Source organism: Galeopterus variegatus, unplaced genomic scaffold (genome assembly GCF_000696425.1).
Source record: "Galeopterus variegatus unplaced genomic scaffold, G_variegatus-3.0.2 Scaffold2739, whole genome shotgun sequence".
Classification (NCBI taxonomy): domain Eukaryota; kingdom Metazoa; phylum Chordata; class Mammalia; order Dermoptera; family Cynocephalidae; genus Galeopterus; species Galeopterus variegatus.
The window spans coordinates 186,860-197,531 of NW_007728850.1; the positions used below are offsets into that span (position 1 = coordinate 186,860).

Genomic DNA, 10,672 nt, shown 5'->3' on the forward strand with positions numbered 1-10,672 from the left:
GGTGAGCGGGGGGTGGGTGCCACCACACCAGGGGTTGCGGTCCCCTTCCCGGCCAAAAAAAAAAAAAAAAAAAAAAAAAAAAAGAAAAGAAATGAGCAGGGTTCGGAACCAATTCAGAGAGAGGCTGAAAGTTAGTGAGAGAAGAAGGAAGTGAGAAAATGGAAGAAAAAAGGGCTGTCTGTGTGGGCAGTCTGCACAGCCGCCCACCTGCCCACGCAGGGCCATGCACAGGGACTATGGCAGTGTCACACAGTGGAAGAGCTGGTCCACCACCGTTTTCCAAGCCCCATCCAAGTCTCAACCTCATGTGACGTTTCTTCCCGTTAGCCAGCCCCACTGTGCTCTCTGCCCTGTGTGTCGATGACCTGTGCTAGATCACAGAGCCCAGCACCATGTGCTTCACCCAGTATGCACACCACAAATGTCGTCTGTGGACTGACTGGCCACATGCAGAGGTGGGTGGACTTCAGTCACGGTTGCTGAAGGAGAAAAGATCTACAGTGTTTCCCCCGCCTCAGCTGAGGGCAGGCTGGGCATTTATGAAATCTGCCTGGCCCAGATTTTTTTCTCAGGTCAGAATTTCCTGTTTTATGAGTAGTAAAGTTTAAACTCAGGTCAAGACCATTAATGTGGTAGTAATGAGATACACACAATTTTATTATGTATGCCATGTGTACCGATCTACTCTTTCTTAACACTTCATGTCTTATAGATCAAAAAGTGTACATCATTGAGCTACTCAAAGAGAACAAAAATCACCGAGTCCTGCATTTTACTCTGCTGTGCTCTTTTTTACACTATCTTCTTAAGTATATAAGCTAATAATACAGTTTACTGAATAAGTCAAAACAAGCCTTCTTATGACATTTTCTGCACTAGTCATTTAAAATAAGAAGAGAGCTAATTACTAAACTGTGCTACATACAGAAGAAAGGTCCTACCTAGTCCTGTCACTTGGAGACAAGCCAGCTGCAGGGTGACGGGTGCTAGTGAGTACTGCTCTTCCTTAAGTCCAGATCATAACTTTTTTTAAAAAGGGTACTTTCAGGTGACAAAACCTCGCTCCACACACCTCACTGGCTGCTCAGAGCAGCGTGAGGACTTACCTTTTGTCTGCTCCACTCGAGAGCTGAGGCAGGGCTTCCAAGGCCTGTTTGAAGCTGGACCTGGAAAGCAAACAGCAGTGCTCAAGCTGAAACATTCCCTGGTTTTGAGGGGAACCAAGAGCATCACTAAAAACTTCTTGAGCATGTCTTAAATATAAAGAAACCAAGGTAAACTAGTGAAGCCAGTGGAAATATAAGAAAAAGTAAAAGTGAAAAGCAACAGAAAAAGTAAAAGTAAAAGTGAGGGCATGCTTACCAAGTGGGGGACTGGCAGGAGCAGGGTCAGAAAACTCAACTGGGAAATGAAACGGAACTTAGGAAGCTAAAGGAGAAGCCGATTTAAAAAAAAAAAAAGGACACTACTCATGATAGGCAAGAGCCTAATGTGGGTATGTTTAGTTTTTTAAAAGGTCATTTTTCTTTTTTTCAAAACAAAACTGAACTATTGATAAAGCAAATGTAAGAAAGTAATGAAACTAAACATAAATAGGGATGATCTTGTGGAAGATTACACAATTAGGGATGTTTACAGTATTGATGTGTATAGGGCCTGACTTCCAGCCAATATCTTCTAATTGAATACAGTCTTTACAGGATTTAGCTATTATATTTAAAATTTGTAGGGTAATGGAGAGATGTATACATACTTTATTAATTCAACATCATTTCTTTACATGAAAAAGGTAAAAGGAATGAATTGAAAAACCACCTCTACGGTATGTTTAACTTTTTCAAGTAGAAAGCATCAGAAAAACTACTGAACCCAAAGAAAAACATCCTAACGGAGATTATTTGGTAATAACTTGTACTGTTCGCTGGAAAACACTTCTTAACTTCTTATCTCTTCTTCTTTTATGACTGGTTGACTGAGGTGAAAGAATAAATGTAATTATTCTTGACTTTAAGGTGGTCTTTGATTTTTTACAGTAAGAACATCCTCATCAATCTTCCAGGAAATAAACTCTTGAACAACATTTCTCAGACTAGAGCATGTGTCACAGCAACGTGCAGAGACGGAAAAGTCCCAGCAGAGGCACATGGGGCTGGGCATCTTCAGCTGCGGCCGCGAGAGGCAGGGCTGGGCGTGGGGCAGTTAGCGCCTTCTCAGCGCTCAGCTGGCTCCCCTCTTTCCTGGTGTGGAGGGAAATCACTGCCACTCTCTCCACCGTCATCCTGTTTCTCACAAACCTCTTCTCAACTGATGGAAAGAAATGTGATGCTACAGTCCTTCGTTCTGACACCGTAACGATGACGAGGAGGCGGCTAAATATCACACCACCTGTTGTCTGCTGTACGCCAACAGTCTAGAAAGTGACTTGACACACGTCTCATTTAATCCTGTCAAAACCTTGCCCATTATTATCCTTTTATATACGAGGAACTTCGGCTCTGAGAGGTTTAGTTAGTGGGAAGAAGCAGACAGGCACTTGCACAGAGTGCACACCCCGACTGGTGCTTCCGATCTCCCACACGGCACTTTGTGCAGAAGAGGGACGGCTGGACAGCTGGGAGGGGGAGGTTAACTAAGGAACACGGTGCCGTCCAGCAGTGGCTTCCTACCCGCACACCCCGACTGGTGCTTCCGATCTCCCACACGGCACTTTGTGCAGAAGAGGGACGGCTGGGACAGCTGGGAGGGGGAGGTTAACTAAGGAACACGGTGCCGTCCAGCAGTGGCTTCCTACCAGACGGCAATGAGAAGCTAACCTCACTTGTTAGGAACAGATTTAAGAAGTCTTTTCAGTTGTAATGATGACAGTAGGACTGAGGGCATAAGCCACATTACCAAGTGCTGGGAATGAATGAGGACGTGTATTTTCACAGCATTCTTAAACATTTTACTTTCATACTGCTTAGCTTCTCAGATTCATTAATAACTCACGCAACCCAGTATTTCCTGGGTGACACTGCCAATGTAGTAAACACTTTTGCATAGGCAAAGAGTAGTTCTGTTTCATTTCACCTACCGATATTTCAATGGTAGGAAATCCTGACTTTCATTCAAAACAGCTAAAAATTATCATCAAATTTCCACTACAAAATTTTTCAGAGAAACCACAAGGCTTCCTCTTATACTGATATTTACACCACTTGAGCTGTCCCTCAGAGTCTGCTATGATAGACTGTCTCAATTCCTATCCTCTCCTTTTTTAAAGAAGTATGTAATACTCTGCTATATTATTTAGGAGACTAACATTTACTGGCAGTGAATGAAAAACATAAAGTTATATTAAACCCCTTTCCTTCATATTCTGCTACAAAGAAGCAGGCTTGAGAGTCATTGGATTATTGTGGATTTATGATTTTTAGCTAAAAAATTGATCAATACGTAAACTTTATCACATCACAAATTCATGAGTGTTTACTCTGATCAGTTACCTTTACAAAAGATATAACACACTTGTGAAACCACCTTCGTTTTCAATAAAGCACTCAGAACCACAGCAGTTGGCATCTTACCTGCTCTCAGGTGTCAGATAAACAGCCACAGTATCCCTCAAAGCACAGATTTCAAGTTTCGCCTGAAGATGAGAAAAGCACAAAGTGACAACCTGAAAATGTGGTGATTATCAACTGTAAATGAGCACTGTCCAGCCTGCTGATTGCAAGGCAGACTGGGCACAGGACCGCCACTGTGACTATTAGTCATGAACAGATTTTCTAAAACAGCCTACAGAAACTGGCTACTACAGCACTTCCACCTACTAAACATTAAACTAAAAATTAAACTGCGACTGAGTGAAGGCAGGGAGCTAGACACCTTGAGGTGAAAAGTGCAGACTGTGCAATGATTTTCCAGCAATCTATATTTACTATCTAACCAGTAATTTTTCTCCTAGTCTGGTTTGAGAGGAAGGAAACTGTGAAGCACTTCCCTGGCAGGTCCGTTCCCCCAGAGCTGAGGACAGGACATGGCTTTGGTCCTCATACCTGGGCCCTGCCAGGCACACTGCCTTAATCTCAAAGGAGACTAAGCCCTACAGAGTCAATACGATCCCTACTAAAATCACAGCTGCCTTTTTTTTAAAAAAATGGAAATTGACAGGTTGATCCTAAAATTAATGTGGAAATGCAAGGGACCCAGAGACCCAGAACAGCCAAAACAATCTTCAAAAAGAATAACACCTTTGGAGGACTCAAACTTTCTGATTTCAAACTTGCTACAAAGCTACAATAATCAAGACAGTGTGGTACTGGCATATGAACAGACAGCTAATCAATGGAGTCCAGAAATAAGCCCTGATATTTATGATTTTCAACAAAGGTGCCAAGACCCTTCACTGAGGAAAGAACAGTCTCTTCAACAAATGCTGCAAGGACAACTGGGTATCCACATGCAAAAGAATAAAGTTGAATTCCTTCTTTAATAGAAAAGTGCACTCCAAATGGATCACAGACCTAAATGTAAGAGATAAAACTATGAATCTCTTAGAAGAAAACAGGAATAAACTTTTGTTACCTTGGGCTAGACAAGCCTTCTTAGACATAATGTCAAAAGTACAAGCAATGAAAGAAAATATAAATAGATTGGACTTCATCAAAATTAAAAACTACTTTGCTACAAAGGATACACCATAGAGAAAGTGAAAAGACAACTCACGGAATGAGATACCACGTCCTACCACCTAGGATGGCTATAATCAATAAGACAGACAATGCAAGTATTGGTGAGGATGTGGGGAAATTGGAACCCTCAAAAATTGCTGGTGAGAATGTAAAATGGTGCAGCCACCTTGGAAAACAGTGTGGCAGTTCCTCAAAATATTAAACATATGACATAACTATAACCCAGAAATTCTAATCCTCAGTACATACTCAAGAAAAATAAAAACATATGTCCACACAAAAGCTTATACACAAATGTTCACAGAAGCATTCTTTACATTGGCCAAAATGTGGTATAAACCCAAATGTCCATCAGCTGATGGATGTGGTATATTTACACAATGAAATATTACTGATCCATAAAAAGGAATGAAGTACTGGCTACACACGGATGACCCCTGAAACAGGATGCTAAGTGAAAGAAGCCAGGTGCAGAGGCAGTATGTATGACTCCATTTATATAAAATTTTCAGAACTGACAAATCATGGAGATGGAAAGCCAAAGGGTGGTTGTCCACAGCAGGGAAGGGGAGGCTGGGAGGAAAATGGTCAGGGACTGCTAATGAGTCTGGGATCTCTTTTTGGGGAGATAAAATGTTCTAAATTTGAATAATGGTAATGATAGGACGACTCTGTGGATATACGAAAAATCGCTGAATTGTTTATTATTTTTATATATAGTAGGCAAATTGTATGGCATGTGAAGTACATCTGCACAAAACTTTTAAGAAAAAAGAACTAACCTAAAGCCTTCACTTCTATGTAGGCTTGCAGAGGTGTGGTCTGACATACCAGCAGGGTTTCCCTGGAGCTCTGGAACAGCCTCAGGTGATGAGAACCTCATCCATGCACTTTATTCTTTGACGCAGGTGCCCACAGTGAGTGGGACGCTCAGGAGAGCATTTAAAAGACACAGACTTTATTCTCAAGGAGTGCATAAAACAGAAAACCATGACAAAAGACATAGCTCTTTACATTACAGTTAATATTTCTAATTAACTGCAATGTCATCTAGATAAAAGCTGATTTATATCAGATACGTATATTCAGTGACTTTTTGTTCGGGAAGCAGTTGTTTGGTTTCACTTTTCAGTGCTTTAAAAGCCTGAAAAATGGTTTGTAACCAGAAAACATATGTATGACAATTTCTGTCTCTATTGTTTGTATCCTAGCAAAGGTTAAAAACAGATCTACAAGGAATATATCAAAGAGAAAAAATAAGGAGAATTTTTAGCTGAATATTTTAGGAGAAATTTTAAGTCACTGTAAAACTAATCTTCAGGTACAAATTTTATTCAGTCAAAATGACTGGGTATTTTAATTAACCCAGAGAATGTCATGGTAAAAGATGAGCTAAAATCGCCAAACTGTCACCTCCTCCTCTCTACACTGGTTTTCAGGAAGGTTCTGGAGATTGGCACTTATGTAAGTGACTATTACAGGTGAAGCTGCAGTCCCTCTCAGGGTTACCTGCTCCCAGAAGAAAGCTCTAAGAGTCATTGCCAATGGGAGAGGGGAAGGTTGGGGTACAGACTCACTTGAATTATTTCAAAATATACATGCCCACACAGTCCTTAGGAGGTATCTAGACTCCTGGAAATTGGGACAGTTACGGTGGCCAGGAGTCTCTTGGACATTTGTATATCAAAGAAGTTCTCCAGCTGCTTCTGATACCTCTTCCACCCTCTCCCTGCTAGCTCTGAGAGGGGGATGTGGCCATCAGGTACAGGGGCTACAGAGGTAACTTGAGGAGAGGGCAGATTTTTGTTATAACTCCAAGACTGCCAAGACCCACTGTAGCTACTGTAACTTCCTTTTAATTCACCATCAGTATTACACAATTTACATTACTGATGTCTGGTTATAGAACTGTTATAATAATCATGACCTTCCAACTTAAACTACAATATCGAAGGTCTGATAAATAAAATTTTTAGAGAACAGTGGTAGCCAACAGAAATAACAGCAGGCATTCTTGTAACAGATCTTCCCCTAACCAAATTAACAGACGCTCTCCATTCCTTTTTTCCCCAATATTTTATTATAAAAATTTTCAAATATATGGGGACTTTGAAAGAATTTTACAGTGAATACCAGTAAAATTAACATTTTAAATTAAAACCTACCATTCACACTCACTCGCACGATCACCTATCTACCCATCAGTCCATCGCATTGTTATGATATACTTCAGCATGCACATTGACACCAGTAAAATTAACATTTTAAATTAAAACCTACCATTAACACTCACTCGCATGATCACCTATCTACCCATCAGTCCATCGCATTGTTATGATATACTTCAGCATGCACATTGACTACAGTGAACTATTGGTGTCAGTTCTTTTTTTGAGTTAGAATTTACACACTACCCAATGCACAAGTCTCCAAGTGCACCATTTGATGAGTTTTGACCAATAATGGACACCTATAAAAGGTAAAAGGCATAGGACCACCTCCCTATGAAACTCCATCATGTCTCTCCCCAGCTAATCTTAACCACCGGGAGGAAATCACTGTTCTGAGTTTCTCCACCACAGATTAGTTTTATCTGTTCTAGAAGTTCATGTCAGTGAAACCCACACAGCATATGCCTATTTTTTGTGTAAGGCTTCCTTTATTCAGCATCATGCTCCCAACATTCATCCATGTTGTACCAGCAGTTTGCCCTTCTTAGTGTTGAATAGCATTTGGTTGTATGAATATACTACAGTTGTCTGTTTATTCTACTGATGGACGTCTGGGTTATTATGAATAAAACTGCTATGAACATTCTTACACATTTTCTTCAAGGGCAGGTGTTTTCAGTTCTAGCCATAACTACAATTGGAATAGCTGGGTCATAGGATACGTGTACATTTAGTTGTAAAAGAAACTGCAAGACCTTTTCCCAAGGCAGTTGTATTATTTTATATTCCCAACAATGTGTGGCAGCTCCAGTCCCTCCGCATTCTTGGTAACAGTTGGTATTGCCAGTCTTTAACTTTCTTTACCATGGTGGATGTGTAATGGTACCTTATTGTAGTGTTAATTTTCATTTCCCTGAAAACTAATGACGCTGACCATCCCTCATGTGCTGACTGGCCATTCCTATTCTTTCAGAAATCTATTAAATGCATGCTAGACCTTTTGACATTGTCCTGGGAGTCCCTGGAGCTCTGTTTAGTTTTCCTCCAATTATTCTTTTCTCTGTTCTTCATATTGAATAATCGCTATTGGTCTATAAGTTAACTGAGTTTTTTCTTTGTCCTTTCCATTCTGCTATTATTCATATACTGTATTTTTCCTTTCCAGAATTTCCACTTAATTGCTTTTTTTTAAGAGTTTCTATTTCTCTGCTGAGATTTCCCAGCTATTGACTCATTATGAGCATGATCCCCTTTGCATCACTCAACACAGCTGCTTTAAAATCCTTGACTGCTAATTCCAACAACTGGACAATCTAATGGTTGGTCTCAGCTGATTATCTTTTCTATTAAGAACAGGTCATGTTTTTCTGTTTTGTTTGTGCATTTCAATTAAATTAAATTTGTATCCTGGACACTGTGAATGTTATGTTGTGGAGACTCTGGATTCTGTAATATGCCTTTGAGGAGTGTTGATTTTTGTTTTGCTTTAGCAAGCAATTAACATATTTGGACTCAGACTGAAAACTCTTGGCTATCGGGCAGCAGCAGTTCACCTCTTAATGTAGTTCTTCTAGCCTTAGCTGGGCTGGCTGGAGTGGCGTTTGACCATGCACGTCTATTTAAGGGGCGACCAGAGATTAAGGCAGCGTACACACAGAATTTGTGGCACGTGTTCTCTACTCTCTGATACCTCCCTTATTTCTCTCTAGTTGTGGCTGCCCCAAAGCCCCTTCTTCAAGCCAGAAAAGCAACAGGTTTTATAGCAGAGTTTAGGCAACTCTGGGCCTGCCTTTAGGCTAAACTCCATAAAAAGTGGGGAATTTACCCAAGTGCCATTTCTTCCAGAATCTGCCCACTAACAGTCGTTCTCTGGTGTGTTCAGGTGTTTTTATTTTTAAAATTTTCAAATTTTTAAAATTTCAGATATTATTCAAGTTTTCAGTTGTTATCTGTGGAGGGATGGCCTGATAGGGGCTTCCTCAGCCATTACTGGAGGCAGAACTGCCGCTGCTTTTTAACACACTCACAGTGCTCCCAGTATATGGAGCCTCTCGGGTAGGAGGTCCCTGTCCCACACGCCTGCATACCTTGGCTCCGACAATTGCCATAAAAGTGCATACCAAATATCAACTGGTTTACCACAGTTATATGTGGTCTTGTAATCACGTAAATTGAATAAATAGGACATGAGAGTCAATGAGACAGGAGTACACAGAGACAGCTATTTGTTGTTTCTATGCAAAGTGCACTGAATGCTTTGAAAAGACTTATTAAAATAAGTTGCTAATAATTTCCTGTGGAATTGAATGTAGTGAAGACAACCGTAAAACGAAGAGAGAAACAAAAATCTGGAGGAATCTGCATTCAGATAATTTCATGAGAGTTTTTAGGGTCTTGTTCTTCTTTAAAGAAACAGAAGCTCTGGAATTCACAAACAACACATCACAGGTATGGTTCATGCAAAGAAGATGAAGTGCACCTCTGATCGGCAGACCCATTACAAAACCTGTCGGCACATCCTAAGACTGGCATGGTAGGCAAGAGCTGAAGTCCCACACGGAACCGAGCAACTCTGGTACCTGCAGTGCTCCGTTCCTGCTGAAGGAGGAAACACACTGCATCAGTCGACTCAGCTCCTCGGAGACCGCTTCCACCACCTTGGCTAGGACCCGAAGCACCAGTTCCCTGGAAATAGTGAACACCTGATGGAAGGTTTGAATAAGAAGAAATGAGGCACTATGAGGATTTTTCCTGGCTTGAATTTGTTAAAAACAAAGTCACACACAAAACAAAAATCCCCACAGGTCTTTTAAGTCATATTTTTAAAAGACCAAAGTTATGAAAGAAAGGAAGATACAGGCTTATACTTAAATTGTATTAACTGATGAACAACAAAAAAAACAATTCTTTTAAAAATACAATATTGGTAAACACAAATTTGAAAGGCATTGTTGATATTGAAAAACTAAAAATTGTTTTGAAAATTTCTTCTTCCTCTTGCCCCTTTCACAAGAAAGAAACATGATTTCTAAAGAAGAAATTATAGAAATAAAAACATACTGGGGTCAGTGTTTTACCACAATTGAAACAAAATTACTGAATCTGACTCTCCTAGAATGTGACAGACACCATTTCACACTGGACACACTACTCTGTACTGGACAACGAGCCCTGCAATTTTACTATATGCTATACTAAATATACATATTCTTTTCATTTGACATACAATATTATTTTCAAACTTTAATGTCTGACACTTTGAAACGGTAGTTATTACATTTGCAGATTCAGTGAATCATTTCGCTCTCCTGATTTATACATTAAAATAAATTGTATTTTCTGTTTTAGCTTTTCCTTTTTTCAGATTGAGCCACTAGTACTAAACCTTTAGGTCAACCCAAAAATAACTCACGTGTTCAAAAAATTTTTCGGCAATTTAAGATAATGTGGCAAATAGTAAATAGTAAATATTATGAATAAAATTCTTTCAGTCATTGGGCTAAACTAAATGGGGGCTTGAAAAGCCTAATATATTTACAAATAACGTCACAGTTATTGATGACGGATGTTAATAAAAGCTCCCTCACTAGGAAGCAGCATCATTGCACCTGCCCCCACTTATTTCACGGTCCCTCTGCCTGCCCACCACAGAGATGCTTCCGCTGATTGACAATCTCATTTTATGCTCTAATTTTATAGGAAGCTAACGGAACAAGAATAGCATTTTTATATTTTTGACAAAATCATGGTTAAAAATATTATTGCTCAGGGCCGGCCCGGTGGCGCACTGCTACAGTGCGCCGCTTGGGAAGTGCGGCAGGGGCGCCC

General features: G+C 40.2%; 1 protein-coding gene across 1 annotated transcript in view; it reads right to left on the reverse strand.

Moving 5' to 3' along the window:
• Positions 1 to 10,672, reverse strand: part of LOC103598791 (exocyst complex component 2-like) — an 84,901-nt gene that overhangs the window by 2,662 nt on the left and 71,567 nt on the right. Inside the window, exons 4-6 of the mRNA XM_008582853.1 lie at positions 9,424 to 9,546; positions 3,567 to 3,628; positions 1,107 to 1,166 (exon numbers count right to left, since the gene is read on the reverse strand). Coding sequence (XP_008581075.1) covers positions 1,107 to 1,166; positions 3,567 to 3,628; positions 9,424 to 9,546 — 245 coding nt within the window. The remainder of the gene's footprint in view (positions 1 to 1,106; positions 1,167 to 3,566; positions 3,629 to 9,423; positions 9,547 to 10,672) is intronic.